Source organism: Arvicanthis niloticus, chromosome 6, assembly GCF_011762505.2.
Source record: "Arvicanthis niloticus isolate mArvNil1 chromosome 6, mArvNil1.pat.X, whole genome shotgun sequence".
Classification (NCBI taxonomy): domain Eukaryota; kingdom Metazoa; phylum Chordata; class Mammalia; order Rodentia; family Muridae; genus Arvicanthis; species Arvicanthis niloticus.
This window is the reverse complement of record NC_047663.1, coordinates 61582827-61606592: the sequence shown is the minus strand read 5'-3', so window position 1 is coordinate 61606592 and position 23766 is coordinate 61582827. Positions and strand designations below refer to the sequence as shown.

The 23766-nt window shown below is 45.6% G+C and overlaps 1 protein-coding gene across 3 annotated transcripts in view; it reads left to right on the top strand.

The window, feature by feature from the left end:
- Positions 1-3468: 3468 nt before the first annotated feature.
- Positions 3469-23766, top strand: part of Nt5m (5',3'-nucleotidase, mitochondrial) — a 28524-nt gene continuing 8226 nt past the window's right edge. Inside the window, exons 1-3 of one of the 3 annotated variants that reach the window (XM_034504489.2) lie at positions 3469-3821; positions 8620-8720; positions 17175-17235. In XM_034504489.2, the coding sequence (XP_034360380.2) occupies positions 3579-3821; positions 8620-8720; positions 17175-17235 (405 nt within the window). In that variant the 5' untranslated portion in view covers positions 3469-3578. Of the gene's footprint in view, positions 8494-8619; positions 8721-17174; positions 17236-23766 lie in introns of all 3 variants that reach the window. The other 2 variants (XM_076936730.1, XM_076936729.1) reach the window with 2 other exon arrangements.

Genomic DNA, 23766 nt, shown 5'->3' with positions numbered 1-23766 from the left:
TTTATTTATTTGTTCATTTATTTTTGAGACCCTGTCTCATGCAGCCCAGGCTAGCCTGGAACTTGATTTGTCGACCAGGCTGGCCTTGAACTCAGAGAGCTCTGCCTGTCTATGCTCTACTTCCCAAATGCTGGGATTAAAGGCAGGAGCCACCATGCCTGTCTCAGAAGAAAGGTTTAAAGATTATTTTTGAACCCTGGTTAATTGATTCTTCAAATGGAAAAGCCTGGTGGTACCGAGAGCAAATAGTATCTAAAGTACAGAGACAAAGAAGTGAGTCCTGTGGTATCCTTGAGTCCCTAGGGCCCATCTTGTCTGAAACAATCCTGTTCTGGACTCTTTAGCCAAAATATATGGTTCCCCTTGTAATAATCCACGTGAGAAAGATACAGACAACCACACTGATTAAGCCAATTAAAAGTATATGAGTCCTTTATTAGCCAGCAACCAAGAATAGGCCCAAGTCTCAAAGTTTCTTGTTGCCAAAGCTCAGGAGCACAGTGTTTTTAAAGGCAAAACCCACAAAGACCAAAATTTACATGGAGTTAAGTAAGGGTCACAGTAACCTTGAAACATTCCTTTCTGGCAGATCATAGTAACTATTTTAGATATAACAACGTCACCATTACTTATGACTTGTACCTTTTTTTAGTCGTTTTAGTTTAAGTTTTTATAAACATTATTTTGGTTAATGCATCTGGAAATCCCAATTGCATTGCAAAGCTAGATGTACTGTTCAGGGTGTAGAGGGCTAAGAACTGTTTAAGAAAACACCACATGGGGTCAGAACAAGATGGTGCTGCCTTTGCTGATTCACTCTTATCACTGAGTTGTTTAAATCTGCACTGTTTCCCGTGCTCTAGGCTGGAAGTGTCCTGATAAGGCTGTACCTACAGTGATTCTTTCAGGCAAGTGTTGGTGTGTTACATGACTTTCCAGAGACACCATTCACCCCAAATAAGAAGGGCACAGGCAGACTGAAGAAAGAAAAAGGTCAAGTTCCACTTGGCAAAATAAATGAGTTTGATTAATAAGATTTAATTATAGAACCATGAAAAAGCCCCAAGCCCTTAAGCTCCAGTTTTATCTAGTGCTGTCTACAGACACACACAGATGTGCTTCACTATATCTCATGTATGTGCTGCTAGGAATCAGACGCAGGACTTAGACATCAGGCAGTGCATTCTGTTTACTGAGGTTACAGTCCTAACCTACAGCAGTATTAATGCAAACCTAAGTTCGGATGGCTACCTGGTGTTAATGCAGCAGATGTGACTACAGGCTCAGCAAATGTGAGGCAGACAAACCAGACTCTGGGAAAGTGATATGCTATGTGTATCACTCTATCCCAGCTCACACCAGCATCCTGCTGGGCTCAACAAACACTGTCCCAGGAAAGATGGCCTTTCCTGCTGCAGGCTGGTACAGGGACACTAAATGACATCCCGCTGAGAGACAGTCACCCTGGCCAGGATTTCCAGGATTGCCAACACTGCAGTGGGAGTCACGCAGACAATTTGCTACTGTTCCAATTCTTTTTGTTCTACCCTTTTTGAAGCTCCCGGTGACCTATGCTACTTTATCTGGCCAACAAAGCACAGTTGAAGTGACGTGTTTCATGGAGTGTGCCGTGTGTCTTTTCCTGGAGAGACATGGCAGACCAAAGAAAATATTTTACCCAAGGCTAGCTTGGTGAGCCGATGAGTTTACTCAGATTACCAACACTCACAAGGGTGAGGGGTTAGTTAGAGGCGCATGGATGACTCACAGCTGCATTAATAAAGGGTGCAGCTCGGCATGGCTCTTGAAAACTGCAACCCTGCTGCTCCCTGCCCAGCTTGCAGGGAGCCCCCAGAGAAGAGCCGCCTCTCCCCAGCTCTTGTTTGTTGCCTTGAAAACATTGTGAAATAAGAAGATCCTTTACTGTGACAAGCTCTCTCCCTCCAGGTGGGCTTACCTCGGGAGTCAGGGTTCAAGAAGCTCATAATCACAAAGCTTTTACTGAGTCAGTGGCTTTAGATTCTTGTCTCATGAATTTCAAGAGTGGATTGCATAGATGACAGGGTGGGTGAGTTTCTTTTAAAGATGTTTACTTTGAATGTAAGAAGGTTTTGCCTGAACGTGTGTATGGGTACCACACACATGCCTGGTGCCTGAGGGGGCCAGAAGAGAGTGTTGAATCTCCAGAAACTGGAGTTACAGACTAGTGTGAGCCACTGCCTGGGAGCCCGGTGACATTTCTCCCTTCCATGCTAGCATGTCTGTCAGTGGTTCCTTGTTCTGGTCTTATTTAGGCAGCCATATTATGGATGTGTTATGTGTGAGGTTTCCCTATCATCTTAAGAAAACATAATCTCACAACAGATTGCCTGGTTCTTTGGCTAGTCTCATTGTTCAAACCCCATTTAACTTGTTTGGCCTTCTGGGACATGAGCTTTCTAGCTTTGTCTTTATCTTTCTTATTTTGGAAACATCCAGCCCTCTCCTCTTTTTTTTTTTTTTTTTAAAGATTTATTTCACTTATATGAATACACTGTAGCTGTCTTCAGACACACAAGAAAAGGGCACCAGATCCCATTACAGATGGTTGTGAGCCACCATGTGGTTGCTGGGAATTGAACTCGGGACCTCTGGAAGAGCAGTCAGTGCTCTTAACAGCTGAGCCATCTCTCCAGCCCCCAGCCCTCTCCTCTTTAGGAGAGTCTTTTTAATCTTAAAAAACTGCCCTCCCGCCCCCCATCTCAATGTGTTGGATGTTTTGTCTACATGTATGTCTGTGCACCGTGCATGCAGTGCCCAAGGAGGTCAGCAGAGAGCGCTGTATGTATCATCAGGGATCGGTGTTAGAGTTGTAAGCAGCCAACAGCATAAGGACCAAGACTTAACATACACAGCTCTTTCTTTACCAAAAATACCTTCGTGTTTGCATCCTTTGAAATATTTTTTCTACCTACTAATTCCCTTTTCAATACATGAGGCATAGTAACATCACTGTTGAATCCAGTGATGTTAGGCTGGACACAGAACACCTGTTTTTCTTAGAAATTTTATTTTATAGATTTTTAAGGCTTACCTTCTGATGTCTTTAAATCTTATAAGATTATGGTTGCAAACAGTCAGCATCTATGACCAATGAGGACCACACACAACAGGTGTATCTGCCTTTACCTGTGCCTAAAACTTGAAATCCTCCCTATCTATATTTGGGAATGACAAGCAGTTTAAAAACTTCCACAATCCGGGATGGCTGAAACTTTGTTGGGTTCAGAGCTCAACGAAGTAAGCTCTCAATAAATGCCTAAAGACACCGAGTTTGTTCCTCCGGGTGATGGATGGTCTCCTCCATCTACCACTGCCGCAGATGGAGGAATGCTCCAGTTTGGTTCTCACAGGCGACTATAACCTGGGACTGGATGTCCCAGGGCGATCAGCACCCACGCCGCGCTCACCTTCTCCGGGCGCGTGTCCCTTTAAGGACGGCGGGGCTGCGCGCGGGCCTCGCTCTGGGCCGGAGCCTGCGCGTCCGTGTCCGTGGCGGAGGCTGCGTTTGCCGCGGGCCCCGGGCGAGGAGCGGGGCGATGCATAGGCTGCGCGGCTGCTGCGCGCGTCCCCGCGGTGCCCCGCTACGGTCCGAGCGGAGCCGGGCGAGCAGCCGCGCCCTGCGGGTGCTGGTGGATATGGACGGCGTGCTGGCGGACTTCGAGGGCGGCTTCCTCCGGAAGTTCCGCGCGCGCTTCCCCGACCTGCCCTTCGTGGCGCTGGAGGACCGGCGCGGCTTCTGGGTGTCGGAGCAGTACGGACGTCTGCAGCCTGGGCTGAGCGTGAGCACCCGCCGGCCCCGCAGCCGTGCCCCACGGGAAGGGAAACTGAGGCCGCAGCTGTCCAGCCCCAAGCCAGCCCGACTCCTCCATGACCTTTGACGGGTTCTTTTGTACCACAGGGATCCTGGGAGGACTAGGGCCACAGAGCTAGAGGGACCCACCATTCAGCTGCCGCTGGCCTTCCAGCAGTCTCCTTAACCCCTCCCCAGCTGTCGATCTTGACTCTCCCTTTCCCCCTCCCTCAGTCCTGCCGCTATCCCTCAGTACACACTTCCCCTCTGTATTGGAGGTTGAACCCAGAGTCTCCTGTAGACTAGACAAGCTCCCTGCCACTGACCTACGTCTCTAGTCCTCTGGCTTTTTACTCTGCCCTTCACTCTCACTAGCTTCTCTGGGCCGCCCTTGAACTAACTCACTGTGTAGCCTAGGGAGCCCTTAACATTCTGATTCTCCTGTTTTAGCTTCTCAAGAAGCCGAGACTGCAGCAAGCCTGTAACGCCATGCAAGGCTTGAATTGTAAATTCTTGGTGTATTTGGCTTCAGTCAATTTGTTAGATGAAAAAAAAAAAAAAATAGACCAAGCATTCAAAGTCTCCTTGCTCTCACACAGACATGGCTATTCCTCCCAATGAAATTGACAGGAGTGTCTTTGCCCTCCTGTTTTGCCCCAATCCATGGAAGCATAAGTGTATGATAGAGACTGACTTTCAGAGTATCACATGGGGAGTTAGGCTGGGTAGAGTGAAACTTCCCTCTTGACCAGTATAAGGCTTTTGGTGAGCCCTTGGGCACCCTCCCCATCCCCCAACCCCGCACCCCATGGCTAGACAGATTATCCAGGCTTTTTGGTAGAGTGTAATTTGGAAACTTAACTATTTTATGAAAGGAATAGGGGGATTTGCCCAGCATAAACTTAGAAACTCTGGCATTTCTCAGTTGGTTGTCTAAGGGACATAGCTAGAGGGCTTGATGATTAAGAAGGTTGGGTTTTTGTTTTGTTTTTTTAAATTTATCAGGTTTGTAACATCTCGTTCTTCACAGCCTTCCAGGACTGATGGCAGTGAGGTGATGAAGAAAAAGGCACACAAACAAAGCTGGGTTCAGTGGACTAGGCTCTTTGCTGGAGAAACCATAGCACTCCTGGAAGCTCGGGGTGTTTATAGCCTTGAACAGAAGGGCAGGTGTATACTGATGAACAGGGATGGGGGCGGGGGTAGGTGTAACTAAACAGGGTAGAGGCAGTCTGCAGGACAGCAGTCTGCAGGTAGTAAACATTCAAGGGAGAAAGCTAAGGTGGTCATTTTCTGCACACACTGTCAACATCTATACGTGGACCAGAGGGAAGCTTTTTCATGCTTCTGAGCCTCATGCTAGGGGTGGGGTGGGGCTTCCTCACGGGACTGAGGTTCTGGGGTCCTGGCATAGCTCCGCCTATGTCAGCAACACATATTCCCTCGGGACTTGACTCAGCGCTTTCTCCAATCCCTTGTCTTGCTGTGGGAAGATGCTACTGTCTCCACCTTGCACAGGAGGAACTCTGCCATTAGATCATGGGGTAGTAAGGAGCAGATGGGATTCAAGCCCCAGCAACACATCTGCCTGCTCCACACAGTTCTCTCACACTACCCTAGCGTCCTATTATCTGTTCTGCTTTCTACTTTGATTTCAACACAGTTTGCAGGGCTGGTAATACAGCTCAATGGTAGAGAACTGTCTAGCTAGTGCAAGACCCTAGGGTTCTGTCCTAGCACTACAACCCCCGGCCCCTACCCCCAGCTCCCAGGCCCCTACATGATAAATAAGGCACCCCCACAGTAATTTGGTTTACTGAGGGACAGGTATTTAAAGGGGACATGGGTGTCATTTCTGTTCATTCACAGATGGTACTGCTGCAAGCAAGTTCCACAGAGCCCAGATAGCTGATCTCTCTCATGCTGAGAACTATGAAAACTTTAAACCTAAGGAAATGTTCTGTGTCACCTCTGATCACCTCAGCAATCAACTGCTGCACTGTATAGGGTTCACTTACAGATGACTGACCAACATTTGAATTTGGAGGACATAATTTTCTTGTAGGAATATATTAAATTTAGATTTATGTATGTGAGTGTTTTGCCTTTATATATACATGTACATTATGTGCAGTCCTTGTGTACGAAGGTCAGAAAAAGGTATCTAAAGCCTTAGAACTGGAGTTACCATGTAGATGCTGGAATTGGACTCAGGTCCTCTGCAAGACCAACAAGTACTCTTAACCTCTGAGCCATCTCTCTAGACCCGGGAATATATTAATGGGATAAAATGAAATCTACCCAAACACTGCAAGCAGACTTGCTTCAAACCACACCATAGGAGGAGGAAAAGGAGGAGGGAGTTGAGGAGGAAGAAAAGGAGGAGGGAGTTGAAGAGGAAGAAAAGATAGAGATGGAGTTAGAGGAAGAGAAGGAAGAGGAAAAGGAGAATACAACGAAGGTTTAGGGGTTTAGCTTACTAGTAGTGTTTGCCTAGAATGTGTGAGGCCCTGGGTTTTCTCTTCAGCACCATAAAACAACAAAGAAAAGGAGGAGTGACTCAGTAGCTCCTTGTATAGCAACCCCAGGCCCCAAAGGACTAATTTCTGACTTCCAACTGCAAGGTGAGAAAGTGTGGGGCAAGAAGGGGCTGCTAGGATGGGAGGAACCTACTGGTTTCCTCTCATTCCTTTTCCAAGCCTCTGCTCACTGAAGAACACCCAGAGCCTCCCCATGGCCTGGTTGTCTAAATATCTGTGGTTCAACCAAACAGTCTAGGTATAATAGATGCAGCCACTTTCAAATTTATATTCTTGCTGCATGGTATTGGGGGGTCCAGGACTCCTGGGATATCAAAATCTACAGATGCTCCAAAGTCTGTCATGTAAAACAGCATGGTGTTTGTGTATGACCTGTGTGATTCTATATAGCTCAGCCTTCTCTAGTGGCTTATAAGATGGAGGGCAGTGTAAATACCGCAGAGATGATTTTGAATGTTGCAGGTAAGGAGAAATGACAGAAAAGGGCCTCTGTCTGGATATTCAGTGCAGACAGTAACTTTCTGTATTTTCTGTGGTTGTTTGAGTCCATGGATGTTGACTCCATGGCTCCTGAGGGCCAGTTGCACCTTTGTCTTCATTCCCCGTGGTTTCCATAGTACTCTTGGGGGAAATGGGCAAAGGTGGAAAGAAACTCTCATCTCAACTGACAGAATCCTCAGCTGTTAGGACAGGGAACTGAGCTGAGAGAGGGGATTTCCTCTACCAGTGCTTCACAGCGACAGGAGGACAGGGAGCTGGGAAGTCGGCTCTATAAGCTTGGTGTTGGAACATCAAATCTGTTCTGTCTCACCAGGACTTTGGGAGGGATGGGTCTTGTCTTCGTGCTGTTGGAGAGAAGCTCCATGAGGTTGGTGGCCAGCCCAGAGTTGACCCACAGCAAGGGTCATAATGTCTCCAAATGTGTGTTCAAGTCCTGATGGTGTTACCCCTAAGTGGCCTTGAAGAAAACCATGCTCAAATTGTGGTCCGGTAATCCTTAGTCCTTGTAGATTGTAAGATTGGAACTTGAGAATGTCTGTAATAGTGTGTGTTTGCTCATGTAGTTGACTGAGGTATTGGTGCTCTCTTAACCAGGCAGTGGTATTTCCTGTACTGCACACATGTACAGCACCGAGAAGCTCCCTTCTCAGAGGCTGAGATGTCTGTCTTCCCCTTGCCTGACCCTGGGAGAGATCTGGCACTGGGAGTGTGAGTTCTGGCCTACTCGAACATGGTAGAAAGGGAAGCCTTACTCAGCCACTGCTTTTATGTGTGACATCAGTTTTCTTATACCTAAAAAGAGTGTTCTTATTTCTTTCTTTCTTTTTTTTTTTTTTGGTTTTTTCAAGACAGGGTTTCTCTGTGTAGCCCTGGCTGTCCTGGAAGTCACTTTGTAGACCAGACTGGCCTCTAACTCAGAAATCCGCCTGTCTCTGCCTCCCAATTGCTGGGATTAAAGGCGTGCGCCACCACTGCCCGGCTCGCATTTCTTTTGAGACAGGGTTTTTATTTTATTGTTCAGTCTGGCCTCTTGAGCAATAGAACTAGCATGGGCCACCATACCTGGCACAGTTTGGATTTTTGGCTTTCAAACTTTACAAGCAACAAAGTCCCTCTTTTGGGGGGGGGATACAGAAACAGGTAGATCTCTGTGAGTTTGAGGCCAACCTGTTTTTAAAAGAGAATTCTAGGAAAGCAAGATTTATACAAAGTGATCCTGTCTTAATAAAATAAAATAAAATAAAATAAAATAAAATAATGTGTTGGTACTTCACACATAAACCAGGCAAGATCAGAGCTATTCTGATTGGTGTGATGAGGACTCTCCTAGTTGTCCTTTTTTCAGCTCCCCATACTCCTATTCTTATAGTCCTTATAGACCAATGTTCTTGGTTCCTTCAGCCTCTAACTCTAGTGACTATTTTTGTGGCTGCTCTGGGCAAGCCTTGCAAATGTGCACTTTTGTAAAAACTATCCTCAACTGGAGAACATTGGGTGGCTCTCCCAGAGCTGACACTTTAGCTTATCTCTGCTAGGCCCCAACAGAAGTCACCTCCTTCCCTATAGAGGGGCCCAACACATGGAGACTCCTTACATTCCTCCCCAGGAAACAGGTCTGGGGTGAGTATAGGGCACGTTGAGCCCTCTTTCTACCTAGCTGCAGCCCCGCCCAGCTGTGTATGTTTCCAAGAGGAGGGTGGTGACACAGTGGGATCCTGGAGGTGACCTGCTTTTTTGGCTTCTCAGGAGAAGGCCATCAGCATCTGGGAGTCAAAGGACTTCTTCTTTGAACTCGAGCCTCTTCCTGGAGCTGTGGAAGCTGTGAAGGAGATGGCCAGTCTGCAGGAGTAAGTATGTCTTCCTGCCTCAGCCTCGATCCAGGCCTGCACCTGCATCTCGCTGTCTGAGTGTGAGCAAAGGTCAGGGGTGTCATTTTGTCCTGGTAAACTGAGAGCTTGTGTGGATTGAAGCCCTCACTCCATACCTACCCTCCGCAGTCCTCTGAAGCCTGTTGGAACCTGTGCAGTGTGCTTCCCTGAGATCATACCCACCCTCCGCAGTCCTCTGAAGCCTGTTGGAACCTGGGCAGTGTGCTTCCCTGAGATCTTTTACAAGCACAGCCTTACTGACTTGTACCCCGTACCTTGAAGCTCACCCATTTCAAGTGTAGCGTTCACGGGCTGTCAGAACACTTGCAAAGCTCTTGAGCCATTGCTACTGTCAGTTCCAGAATTTTCTCATCATTCCCTAAAAGAAAAGTGTCAAACTTTTTAGCACACTGCTTGTTCCTGGCCTTCTGTGGTTCCTAAGAACCACCGATCCACTCTCTGACTCCGGGGCTGTGCCTCCTATAGGCAGTATATGTAAGTGCCTACCATCTAGCATGTGGTCTGGCTTCTTAAACTTAATGCTTTTTAAAGCTTATTTATTTTGTAGTATCTGTCAGTACTCACTTTTTTACTCTATAAATGTATGTGGCTGGGGATGGATTTTTGTGTGACTTATGTATGATAGGCAAGTGCTGTAACCATTGAGCTATACCCCCAACCACACATTTATGCTTTCGACAATGGAACAGTCAATTGTATAGGTAGACTGCATTTTATGTGTGTCCGGTCATTACTTGATGGACATTTGGACTGTTTCTATCTTTTGATTTTATAAGTAGGACTGCTATGAACATTTGTTTGAACAGCTGCTAGTAATTCTTTGGGACATATACCTCGGAGTAAAACTGTGAAGTTGTAAGTAATTCTATATTTAATGTTTTAAAGAACCATCAAGCTATTTCCCATTAACTTCAGAAAGGCTGCAGTTTCTTGACATGTTTGTCAGCACTTGTTATTGTCTTTTATTTTGACTAGGTAAATGCTTCCATCCCTATAGCCCCTTTTCTTTCCTTCCTTCCTTTCTTCCTTTCTTTGTCTTTTTTTTTTTTTTCTTTTTCATAAGAGTCTTACTATGTAGCTCTGGCTGGCCTGGAATTTCCTATGTAGTCCATTTCAAGACCAGGCTGGTCTTGAAATAATGAAGACCCATTTGTTTCTACCTCCTGCCTACTAGGATTAAAGGCACACGCCACCATACACAACACACAGCTCTCCTCTGCGAGCTGTCAGCTGTGTTAGTATTTAATTAGTCTTGCACCTTTTGTTGGAAAGACTATTATTTTTCTTGTTGAATTGCTTGGCACTCGGTTTAAAGTCAGTTGACCCCAAATGTAAGGGTTTACCTTGAGATTTTCCCATGATTCTATTTAAATTTAGCAACAATTTAACAAAATTGTGTAACAAATGTAATATGGTCTTCATTGTGCTATAATATAAATGCCTCTAAAACTATCCACTTTAATATTCTAATACAAGGCTGGCGAGATGGCTCAGCAGGTAAAGACACTTGCTGCCAAGCTTGAGGTTAACCCCAGAATCCACATAGTAGAAGAAAAGACCTGATTCTTGTAAACTGTCCTCTTGATTTCTGCAAGCATGCACACGCACGCACGCACACATGTGCACGCGCACACACACACACACACACACACACACACACACACTGTAAATTCAAATCTGACTAAACAGGTACAAGGAAAACAAAATGCTCATAGTTGGAGTTGAATTGTAGACCTTGTTTGGTTAGTGCTTTATCTTTGGGCTTGAGCGCAGGCCATGTGTTTCCTTTGATTTGAATTTGATTTATAATGATCTATGGCAAGATTTTGGGAAGCAGGCGAGGCTGACCCTCCATACTTGTGAGTTCCTCACCTTTGGATTCAACCTATTTTTATTATTTCTTTTCTTTCTAAGATTTATTTATTTTATATATGTGAGTACACTGTAGCTGTCTTCAGTCATACAAGAAGAGAGCATTATAGATGGTTGTGAGCCACCATGTAGTTGCTGGGAATTGAACTCAGGACCTCTGGAAGAGCAGTCAGTACTCTTAACCACTGAGCCATCTTTCCAGCCCTTATTATTTATTTTCTGAGACTGTAATATAATTACATCATTTCCCCTTCCCTTTCCTCCCTTGCAACACCCCCATACACCCCTCCTTGCCCTCTTTCAAATTCATGGCCTCTTTTAAAATTAATTGTTCCACAGCATACATATTCATGAATGCACATGTGTTATACACACTACTAAATACAAAAGTACAAACTGCTCAGTCTGTATAATGTTACTTGTATGTGTATTTTCAGGGCTATTTGGTATTGGACAACCAGTTGTTGTTCTTGGGAAAGACCATTTTTGCCCACTCTTACATTCCTTAGTTGCCTGTGGTTCTCTGTGTAGGACAGAGGCTTCCCCGGCTTTCCCTCATCCATGTCAGCCAGTCTATTGTTACTTTTCTTGCTCAGCTCACATTTAGGTAGTCCTGTTGGTGAGACTCTATGGCTGTGTCTCTGGCATTACTAGGAGACACACTTAACAGCAAACTCCTTATTCCTCTGGCTCTTTAAACCCTTCCAGAGTCCTCTTCCAAAATGGTCCCCGAGGTGCAGGAACACTGTTGTAAGTGTTTCCACTGGGACAAGATTACATAACTTTTGATCCATTGTGAGTTTCTGAGATGGTGTCTGTCGGTTGTAATGAGGAGTTCCTTGCTGAGGGATGATGCCTACACTTACCTGTGGGTATAAGGACAAATATTTAGCACGTAGTGAGACTTTGCTGGCTTGTGGACTTAGAAAAGTAGCAGTTGTAGGTTCTTTCCCAAGACTCATGACTTCAGGTGCCCTGAGTAGTTGGCATGACTTCTTCCTGTTGAATGGGTTTTATGTCCAAGTAGAGAGCACTTGGTTTTCCGTGTGCCATTACTGTACCATTAGGGTTCAATACTATTACTGCAGTGCCATACTTATCACTGTTGTGGGTCAGAGGGCTCATATCTGGGTAGGACTGTGGTTGCCTCCCTCCTTTGGAAGCTTGCATGGTCTCTTAAGGTACTGTGAAAGTTAGTCGTCAGGGAGGAGGCCTCTGGCTCAGCTCCAGCTCAGAGTTTGCAGGCCTTCTTTCTGAGGTGCCTGCTGTCCTCAGCATTAGCGCTTACCTTCCATCTCCGGAGCACGGGGCCAACCAAAGACAGGAGCAGGAGCTATTTGGAGTCTTTTTGGGCAGCCCTGACCAACAACTCAAGGGAGGGTTTCTTATACCTAGTATTGGGGTCTTTGATTGTCATTGGCTCTTGGAGGGAGCATTGTAAGTTCAGATGGAAACATTTCACTAGGTCTATATGTATATTTATAAACCAACTTATAGCTTTTCAGATATTTTTATTATTATTTTTACTCTTACCCTCCTTTGAACCTATTTTGAATAAAAAAATTTTGAAAGAAAAGTTATATTGGGAGGGATAAAAAGAAAAAGAAAGAAAGAAGAAAGCTTAAGGATGGAGGGGTGAGATTGCTTAGTAGATGGAAGTACTTGCCACTAAGCCTCCCTGATACGAGTCCTGGAACCCACGGAGTGGAGGGAGAGAGCTAACTCCTGTGAGTTGTCCTCTGGCCTCCACATGTGTACACGGTGGCACCCCCATACTAAATAAATAAATAAATAAATGTGAAGTTTTTATTTTTTTAAAAAAGAGTTAGATGGACAAATCAGAATACATTGTGTACATGTATGAAATTGTCAAAGAATACATTTAATCAGTAAAAGGTTATATGTTTAATAAAGGTGTACTTTGAGTATATCCAGTATGCTCGTAGGCCGATTGTATTAGCGAACTCTGTGCTACTGCTGTATAAAACGCCGGAGGAAATCACTGTAGGAAACAAAAAGCGTTGGGGGCTTGAGAAGTGACTCAGCAGTTACTCAGGCACTTGTCTTGTGGAGGACCTGGGTTTGAGTCCCAGCTCTCGAAGGACTGCTCACAGCTGTCTGTAACTTCAGTTTCATGGGATTTGATGCCCTCTTCTGACCTCCTTGGGCAGCACGTATGCACACTGTACATATAGGCACATGCAGGCAAAACACTCCTAAAATAATAAAATTAAATTTTTTTGAGAAGAAAATGGTTTGTTTGGGCTCTTGCCTATGGAAATTGTAGTTAATAGTCACATGTCGTGTTTCTTTGAGTGTGGTGGCATAGAACATAGCAGCTGGGACCATGTGGTGGAAGAGGCCTGTTCACTTTGGGTTGGCTAGGAATTAAAGAAAGAGACAGGAAAAGGCAGGGTCTCAATGTCTTTTCTGAGGATACACTACTTTCCTTCCATTATTCCCAAGGCTGGGGACCTTTGGGGAGTGCTCCAGATCCAGACTGTAGGACCCGATACAAGCTGTGTTTGCAATGAGCATGCATGGACTCTTCCAATTGTACAACCAAGCAGTACAGTAGAAGTGACTACACCACAGTGGCACTGCTTTAGGCCCTCAGTCCACTGATGTTGGTGAAAGGTACACCGAAGATGTGTACGGGTCACATAAGGGACCAGAGCATCCCTAGTGGTTGGTGCCCACAGGGCCTTACAGCCCACTCCTTTGGGCACTAAAGGAAAGCTATGCCAGCACCTATGCTTTTCAGAATCCTCCTTATCACCTCAGTCTATGTGTACTGAGCTGTTCAGCCACGTTGCCATATCCTGGTGCAGGGCTTTTGAGCAGGGTCTCGGCCAGCTCTCAACCTTCCTGAAGCTCTGTTTCTTAAACTGTTTAAACTGCAGCTAATAAGAAATTAGCCACAGGATCGTACTGTGGCTCCTGCACAGAGTAAGGTGCTCAGTAAAAGCAGCAGCAGCGGCAGCTGTTACCCATGGCAGTTAGTAGATGTGTACACAGAGGTTTCAAGCGTAACTGCTACATTCATACTGCAGTGTGGCTGAGCCTACGAAGCCATGATGCTGAGGGGAGGAATCCAGACACAGAAGCCATACACTGTATGATCCCAGTTACACAAAATCTCCGCCACTGGCTGATCATCGAGCCCAGGTGCATGCAGATCAGCTGTCTCCAGGGGCCGGCAAAGGTGGGAATAGCTACTGACAGCTTAGTAGGGTCTCTTTGTGGGTGATGAAAATATTCTAAAAATCAAGTTTCAGTTGTGTTTGATAAAACACGACAGATATATTAAAATTTATTTAATTGTATACTTTATTTTTTATAAATAGATAACTCTTAATTTGACTTAACAATTCTTTTTTTTCATTTTTTATTTTATATTTTATTTACATTTCAGATGCCATCCCCTTTTCCCATTTCCCCTCCCTAGAAAACCCCTATCCCATGCTCCCTTTTCCTTTTTGCTTTTATACTTTTTTTTTTTTGGTGTTAGTCAAAGGCTTTATACGTTTGGTAATGCTCAATCAGAAGTGTAACCCAATACCCAACCTAGATATATAAACTGTCTTTGACTGGTGGAGACACGTGGACATCTGCCTCCATGCCCCCTCTCTTTCTCTCTCTTTCTCTTTTTTTCTCTCTCTCATCACCTTGCTTCTCCTCTCCTTCATCTTCTCCTCTCCTTACTCCATCTCTTCTTCTCGGTATTCCTTCCCCCTTAGCTCCTCCTACATATCACCCTTCCTGTTAAAATAACACTTTTCTATCAAAATACAATTAGAGCATAATTATTCCTATTTGTACCAGTGAGGTACAAGATAGTCTTAATACCCAGTCCATCATTTTGTTGACTAACCAGAACCTCTGTCGTCTCGCCTAACTAAAACATTTAGTTTTGAACCTGGCTTTTTTCTTGGCTTAGAATAAATGTCAGCTGAAAACCTTCCACTCAGATCTTTACACAGAATAGGGGGAGGGGAAGTGAGGGTGGGGAAGGGGTAGTGGGGACGTAGTTGCAGGCACTGCCTCATAGAAGCATGAGGAGGGGGGATGGGATAGGAGGTTTCTGGGTGGTGGGAGGAAGTGGGGTAAGGGGATAAAATCTGAAGGGTAAATATAATACCCAATTTAAAAAAAGATAAAAAAAGGAAAAAAAGAAGAAAAAATGGAAAAAAAGATAAAAAAAGAAAGAAAAAAGAAAAATAGGAGATTTAATAACACAAATGGAAGGATTTAGAAATTTAGGAGGCAGTTATGTTAATGGAAACAGCATCATAGAAACTGGAAAATCACACCCTCATAGAAGCACAAGGAGGGGGGATGGGATAAGGGGCTCCTGGGTGGTGGGGGGAATGGGATAAGGGGATAGAATTTGAAACATAAATATTATAACCAATTAAAAAAAGGGAAAAAAAAGAAAAGTTGTTAGAACCAACATCTTTAAAAAAATGTCAGCCCTCTAGGAAAAAAATTTTTTTCTTGATACTAATTGTATACTTTAAATGGGTCAATGTTACATGGATTATCTCAGCACAACTTAAACAGTAGTGGTATACACCTTCAATCCCAGACCTCCGGAGGCAGAGGTAGGTGAATTTCTGTGAGTTCAAGGCCAATCTGGTTTACATAGCAAGCTCCTGGCCAAGAAGGGGTGCATGGTGAGACCCAGTTTCAAAAACAAAGCAAACAACACCAAACCCAAAACAAAACCAAACCTTAAAATTGGTTTGCTTGATTTTTAAGAAGATACAAGCAGCTGGTGTGTTTATTTAAAGGTGCGGGTGAATAGTTCACTGAGTGCAAGAAGCCAGACAGAAAACACACTCCAGATGCTCTAAGACATACAAAGCAATCTGTAGCTGGAGGAAGCATCTTGGTGGTTGCTGGGGCTCTGGGGTCAGGAGGTCAGGAAGTCAGGCAGGGGCAGGTTGGGGAGAGTGTTCTACTCTTGGCCGTGGAGATCTGCTTATGTGGTGTGTGTGTACCACAGCTTATCAAAATTTCCCCTTTTAGTAAGTGCTGTTTTCAAAGACTTTTACATTTTATGCTTATGTGTGCTTACCTGCATGTATGTATGTGTGAGCCACATGCATGCTTGCATGGCAATTCTATCCAATAAAGCTGTGTGGAAAATGATCAGTTTGAGCCGGATAGCACCTCTGTAGACCCCTCTACTCAGAAGGCTGAGGCAGAGGGATTAGATGAATAGATTCACAGCCAGCCAGGGCAACATAACATCACTCTGTCCTGTGCATAAAGATCTAGCATAAAGATCTAGCTTAACTGAATGGAGGACAGCATGCAGGGGTCAGGATTGACCAGGCTGTCTGTTTTGAGGCCAAAGAGTTGAGCACAGGGACTGAGATCCTGCCAACGTCATTGTGAGCTGTGGGGTAGGCAGCGTGTGGTGGCAGCAAGGCAGGGAGCGTGAAGGTCATACGGCCTGAGCCTGGGCAGTCAGGCTTTGGAAGGAACCAGCAGAGAAGAGAGAAGGCAGTTTGCTTGCTGGCCCTCCCTCTAAGGTTTGGGTGGTGTGAGGAAAAGCCAGTCTGAGGCTAGACCTTCATGTGAGGCAGCTTCCACAGAGACTGGGGCAGATACTGCCAACCATGTTGTCTCTCTGCAGCTGCTCTTTTTCTGAACACTGAGCAGATACAAGCAAAACAACCCAGAGACCACCAGACAGGCTTCTACAGATCGTCCCAGGGACTACTTTGCTAAAATGTTCAAGAAACACCACTCTCATAGCTCGGCTTGATGGGTCATCCCATACAGAGTAGAACACAATGCTATTACAGTTTGAAATGGGGTGGTAGTGGTAGTTGGGAATCCATCCTGTGGGTGTGGGGAGGAGCAGGCACCTGGGAAGCCCTTCTTGTTCAGGACGATGGTGCAGTTATCATGCAAAGCCCATGCTCCTCTTGAGGCTGCATGCCGGAGAGCTTGTATCAGTGCAGCCTGCCTCCCTTCCTGTGCAGCCTGTGGCCCGGGGATGGAGGATAGATTCCTTTCCCTACTCCTTTCAGGCAGCTGGGGATGACATTCTCTTTCAGCTGTCTGGCTCTGCAGTATTTTTTTTTTCTTTATTCTTTTCCTTCCCCCCTTTGGTGCTGGAGATGGAACCCAGGGCCTTATCTATTGGATACACCTTCTCTACCATTGCACCTCTGGTCCTCTGCATCTGTTCAGTGCTGTGCTTGTTGGCAAATGCCCATTTCTCTCCCCAGTTTACTCAACTAGAGTGTATGCGATTAGCCCAGCTAACCTTCTGGGTCTAGTCCTGCAAATAGTGCCCCACCTCAGAGTTGGTTGCCTGTGGCCAGGGCAGATCATCTGTGGCTACCCAAGACCTTTGGTGGGTGAGGATTGCAAGTTGTAGCCTCTTGTATGGGAAGACACAGAACAGTGGGGTTTTCCCATGACAGCAGGCTCAATCCCTCACAGGGCTCGGCTAACAGAGGTGGGTGGGGTGCAGCAGCATGGAGCTAGCTGCAGGGCTTACTGTCCTTTCTCTTTTGGCAGCACTGATGTCTTCATCTGTACGAGCCCCATCAAGATGTTCAAGTACTGTCCCTATGAGAAGGTAAGGAGTCCATCCCAGGCAAGGGCTGCTGTGTGGCACAGGGTGCCGTCTGGCTCCCTGCCTCTGCACCAGCCTGAGGCTCTGTCTCATGGATGGATGGGCTTGCTCCAACATGGGCTTGGTGGGAAGGGTACTTGCCACATTAGTCAGATGTGCCTGGCCCATAAGGCTGGTAAAGGAGGCAATGGGGATCAGAGAGAGGACCATGCCTAGGGAGGGGCTAGAAGCTCACAGGTGTCCTGTATGAACAGATCCCCCACCCCCTTCTCATTCTCCCCCCACCCCGCTCATTCTCACACTTACCTCTGTGGTACTGGGAATGGAGCTCAGCATCCTACATGGCAGGCGAGTGCTCTGGCACCTAGCTGCGTCCTCAGGCTTACATGGAAAGTCTACAAGAGCTGCACATAGTAGTGAGTACCCGTAACCCCAACACTCAGGAGGCGGAGACAGGGATGGCAAATTCCAGGCAACCCTGTGCTACATAGTAAATTCAAAGCTACAGTGAGATCTGCCACATCCCCCTCCCCAAAAAACCAAAACAGAAAGAAAGTCTAAGCAAGGAAATGTAAGTTTGTTTTTCTGTGTGCTCTTTTGTCTTTACTGAAAGAAGTAGAGGTACAATGGGGAGCTTTGTGTACTGTAGAAGCTGCCAGTTGCTTTCTGTGTGGGGAGAATAGGGTCACCACACCTTGCAGGTTTCCCAGAAACTCCTGTGGACTCAAGAGACTGGGTTCCCAGTCAGGTTTCCCCAACTCAGGCTTCAAATCATCACGAGGAGGGCTTCTGAGAATTTCCACCTTCCTCTCTTCCACCCAGTGCTGTGCTCAGCCCAGAGTTGTTATATGCCTTGCTTAGGGAAGTTCTCATGCCATGGCAGATACTGTGGGTTATGTAAGCAGTTGTCATGCCAGCTGGGGTCATCCCGACCCCTCTGACTTCCCAAGGCTGAGTTCATTTCAGCATAAGGGAGTGGGTGTTAGACCCATGGCTCCTGGGGGGCAAGTGAGGAGTGAAGGATGGGTCCCCCACTTTGTATCAGAGCACCTATCTCCCAAGGATGTTCTAGATCGGTGGGGTCGACCTCCCCTGGGGACTGGTTAGAAATAGACACTTTCAGTAACGCTGACCTTTTGAGTCAGAAACTCTTTGTGCCAGTGCAGTCTTAGCCAGCTTGCCAGATGACTCTGCTGGACCCCTGCATTTGAGCCGTGAAGGTCAGGTGACAACTTCAACTTTAGCTGGCTCAAACAATTGGACACCTGGCTAGAACAGGTGCCCTGGGTGACTGTCAAAATCTGCAGGCACTTGAGCTCCTTATAGAAACTAGCATGGTATGCACACATGGTATCCCTGAGCCTGAGTACTTATGCCGTCTCGGGTGACCAGTACCTGATACAGTACAAATGCCTTTGCTGTGGCTGCTCAATAGTTTTGTGTAGGGAGTGATGGTAGGAAGGTCTGCACTCAGTCAGTTCAGCTGTCGTTCGTGGTTTCTGTTGATTGTAGTGAGCCTGGCTGTATACTGGCTCTACTGGTGTGGTCCATCCCGCTGCCCCCTGCCCCCACGACAAGTGAAATGGGCCATGCTTCCTGTGGACTCTCTTTCTGAAACAGACCTGGCATCTGTCTGTTTCTCTTCTTATTACGGCCACTTTAAACCTCTGTGTAGCATTAATGTTACCTCTGAAACTTGATAAGGTGGATCACATCAGCCCCGTGGTAATTAGCTCCCTATGAAAAATAAGCCTGGCCTAAGCCTGGCCTAGCCTCAGAGTCTGCTTTACTCTGCATCCGAGATGCTCCCTCCCTCCGTGACTTGTATTGTAGCTCAGATGTGAAATGTCCTCGATGGACTCATGTGAACCCTTAGCCCCTAGTTTGTGGTGCTGGGGTGGGAGGTTGGGGAACCTTTGAAAGATGGAGCCTGGCTGGTGATAGAGAATTACTGAGAGGCAGGTTTATAGGCTAGAAACCCTCCTTCCAACCTGAGATTCTCTATCTCTGTTTCCTGCCCCCCGCCCCAGATATGAGCAAGCTTCCCCCATGCCTTCCTTCCCATAATAGAGCTGTCCCCTCAAACCCTGAGCTAGGACTAGACCTTTCTTCCTTAAGTTTGTTCTTTCAGCACTGACAACAAGGTAACCAGTGGGGTTGGTAGCGACCCTCTCCTCTGTGTGACTGTACTCAGATGGCCAGCACATTAGCTGGCCACCACATCTAATGTCTGTTCAGCCTCTGCCATGTCGTGCTCTGTCTCAGCACTGGTTTCCTGTATAACGCCACTGCTCAGAAAGGCTCTGTTTCATTGTTTCTGGATTATTTTCTGTCTCTTACCAGACTGAGGTCTGCAAAGATGCACTACCATCTTCCCCAGTGAAGAGCTAGGCATGCAGGGAACTCTTGAATAGATCCATTGTTCAACAGAGAACTATCAAAAACATCTTACAGTTATTTTGAGGGAGGAACTTTGTACATGAGTATTGTGCTTACATCATTTCTACCCATCCTCCCTCTCCAATTCCTCCCCTGCCGTCCCTCCCTCCCTTGCAAATTCGTGAGCTCTTCTTGAATTATTTAGTCTCTGTGTGGGTCTCTCTCCCTATCTGTCTCTGCCTCTCCCTCACTCCCTCTCCTGAATCTGTTTAGTGTTTCTTGTATACACACGGGCTCAGAGCTGGCTGCTTGGGATAGGATAACCCATGAGGGAGCTCATCCCTGGAGAAAAGACATTCTCCCACTCCCATCAGCCATGGATTCTCAGTAGCTCTTCATCTAGGCCTGGGGCCTCCTAAAAATCCCCCGACTCACACGAATGTGCCACCTGGTATTCTCATCACGTAGGTCTTGATTAGGTAATCAGATTGTCAAGCTTTTATGGGTAAAGCTTCTTTGTTATATCTTAAAGACATTGTTTCAAAGCGGGCATCTTGGTCTTTGGGTTCTTACAATCTTTCTGGCTCCTCTTCTGTTGTTTCTCCTGAACCTTAGATGTAGGGGTTGCGTCACAGATGTAGCAATTGGGGCTGTATACCCACTGTACATTTCCATTTTGACCAGTTGTGGCTCTCTCTAATAGTCACTATCTGCCGCAAAAAGGAGCTCCTTTGATGAGGGGGGAGAGCCACATGTATGGGTATGTAGATACAAATTTAGAGTGCAGCCAGAAATTATACGGTTTAGGAAGATGGCAAGGCTCTGTGGCCTCTAGCCACAGGCAGTAGGCTAGATCTGTGGCACCGGTCATGGATTCCCTCCTGCTGAGTAAGCGTTAAGTCCTGTTAGACAGTTGTTGGTTATCCCCATGGTAAAAGTGCTATCGCTGTACTAGAGATGTCTTACCAGGCTTTATTGGGTTCATGGACTTTACACCTGGGAAGGGCTACGTATCGTTTCCCCCCTGGCAGCTTGTGCAGCACCCTTGCAATACTAGGAGAGTTACTTCTCATTGAAGACGCTTCCAGGTCAGTCCCAACTAGGTTCCTCCAGATATGTGGTGTCATCATCAGTCACACTGCCCACCCAACCCCGCTTAAACTCTTAACTCATAGTCTTCCTCTTCTCTACTTTGATATCTCACGCTGGACATGTTTTAAGCAAACAGCCCTCTATTTGGAGATGAAGTGATCAATCTTTGCCTGGTTTTTCATTGGGTTGCTGCAAATCTAGTTGTGAGAGTCCTCTCTGTATTCTAGAGACAGGCTCTTCCTCAGGAGATGTGTTCTGCAGGTATTTTTTTCTAGTCTGTGGCTCTTCATCTACTTAGGTTTTTAAAAATTGTTGTTTTTAATAAACATTTACTTATTTTCTTTTGTTTGTGTGTGTCCACAGAGCCTCATGCTACAGTGCATGTATGTTGATCAGACGGCGGCTGTGGGAGTCCGGGCTCTCCTTGCACCACGTAGGTCCTGAGCGTCAAACTCAGGCTGTTAGCCTTGACTGCACACACCTTTACCCGATAAGCCAGTTCACCTTAGTAGATAAAGTGAGGCGGGATTTCATTGTGTAGTCCCACTGGCCTGGAACTTGGCAATTCTCACACGGTGGCCTTCCATGTGCTAGGACTTCAGGGGTGTAGTTCCATACCTGGTTTAACAAAGTCTTTACAATTTTTTAATGTAACATATAGTCGCATATATTTGGTCACATTCTCCCCCCACTCCCTCCAGTCCATCCACTTCATATACTAGGCTGTTCCCTCCTTTCTCGTCTGTCAGATTCAGCATATCTGGTCTTATGTTGACATTCATGATGCATTTGGATTGGAGTTTTGTGCAAGGTGATAGATACAGATCTATTTCTATTCTATTCTACTTATTCTGGCAAACTATTCCTGAGCGTACAGCCTGCCCTGGGATGTGGTTAATCTATAATTAAAGAAAATAGATTTTTTTAAAACTTCTACCAGTAGCTTTGAATTGCAAAAAGTTTCTTCATTAGAAGTGGGACCCTGTGCCCACTTCCCCCTCTTGATGCTGGGATTTTGTCTAGTTGGAACTTGTACAGGTCTTGTGGGTGGTCTTAGTTAAGGTTTCTACTGCCATGACCAAAAGCATAGGAGGAAAGGGTTTATTTGGCTTATATATCCTGAATCATGATCCGCTTAAGGAAACCAAGACAGGGACTCAAACCCAACAGGAACCTGTGAAGGAGTACTGCTTACTGGTTTGCCCCTCATGACTTGGTCAGCTTGCTTTCTTATAGAACTCAGGTCCCAGAGGTGTTACAACCTACAGGGAACGGGCTGGGCCTCCCTCCATCAATCTAGTTAAGAAAATGCCCTACAAGCTTGCCTACAGCCTGATTGTATGGAGGCATTTTCTCAGTTGAGGTTCCTTCATCTCAGATTAACATAAAGGTAGCCAGGACAAGGGCACTGTCACAGTCTCCGTGAGTTCATCTATGCGTTAGCTCCGTTGCATCTGGAAAATACTATTTGGAGCTTTCCACCACCTCTGGATCTTAAAATCTTTCACATTCCTCTTCAGCGTAGATACTTGAGCCTGACAAAGAGTCTCTGACTCCTCACACATTATCCAGTTTCGGATCTTTGTGTTAGTTACAGTCTACTCCAAGAAGAAGCTTCGCTCTGAGGACTGAGCAGTGCATCAACCTATGGTTTTAGCTGTATGCCATTAGCAATTGTTTTATTGCTGTGTTCTTTTAGCAGCATAACTGTAGATTTTTCCTCAGGGCCCATGAGCTATAGAGTCTCAAGTTCTTGGCCTCATTAGCCATCTCAGGAATGGGTCCCACCTCGTGGAGCAGACCCTATAGCCAGTCAGAAGCTGGTTGGTTACTTCAATAACATTCGTCGCTGTAGCACCAGCAGGTAGAGCTTGCAGCGGGTTGTTGTTGTAGTTCTCAGGGTTTGAGACTGACTATTCTTCTCAGGTAGTATGTATATTACCTTCTAGCACTACAAACACTGGTCTGTAGCAGTGAAGCCTCTAGTTGAGCATCAACTTCCATTTCCATTACGTGTTTGATGACGTAAGTATGTGATGTCTTCAGCAGTAGGGCTGAAGATTTTCTAGATATCAGCTCTCTGACATTTATATAGCTGATGAAGATTTTTTTCCATTCTGTAAGCTGTTTCTTTGATCAATGGTGTCTTTTGCTGTAAGAAGCTTTTTATCTTTTAATTGAGTTGTTTTCTTGATGTCCAGTTTTTGAGTGCTTTATATATTTTAGATATTAGCCCCCTGTCAGATGTGTAGGTGGTAAAAGTCTTTTCCCATTAGGTAGTCTGCCACTTTATCTGAATGATGGTGTCCTTTGCCGTACAGAAGCTCCTCAGTTTCATGAGGTCCTGTTTATTGATTGTTGATCTTAGTGCCTGTGCTGATGGTTTTCTGTTTCAAAATTTGTTTCCTGTGCTAATGAGTTCAAGGCTATTCGATCCTTTCTCATCTATCAGATTGAGGGTGTCTGGTCTAACACTGAGGTCTTTGATGCATCTGGGTTGGAGTGTTGTGCAAGGTGATAGGTACAGGTCTATTCTTGTACATGCTGCCCTTCGGTATTAACTTATTTTGAAGTGCAGAAGTTTTATACTTTTACCTCTTATATGAAGGTTATGATCCACTTTGAGTTAATTTTTTATGTGGTGGAATATTAGTAAAAGCAAAGGCTCTGATTCAGTTTTCAGGTGTATGCTTCTAGTTGTTTCTTTCTTGGAAAAGCAGTCTGGGATTTTTTTATACCCTGGTCAAATTCTGACACTCTGAATAGGTTCATTGATCCATGTTTCTCTCTTTTGGACTGTCTTGAAAGTTTCATAATAACTTCAAGATGGCAAGTTTTCCATCTTTTAAACATTTAAAATTAATCTACAGTTATAGCCAGGTGTGGTAGCACATGCCTTTATTCCACCCAGCACTTGGGAGGTAGAAACAGGTAGATCTTCGTGAGTTCAAGGCCAAATTGGTTTACACAATGCTTTCCAGAAAAGACAGGGCTACATAGAAAAATCCTGTCTCAAAAAACCATAAAATATGATAAGATAAAATAATAAACTATAGTTACATT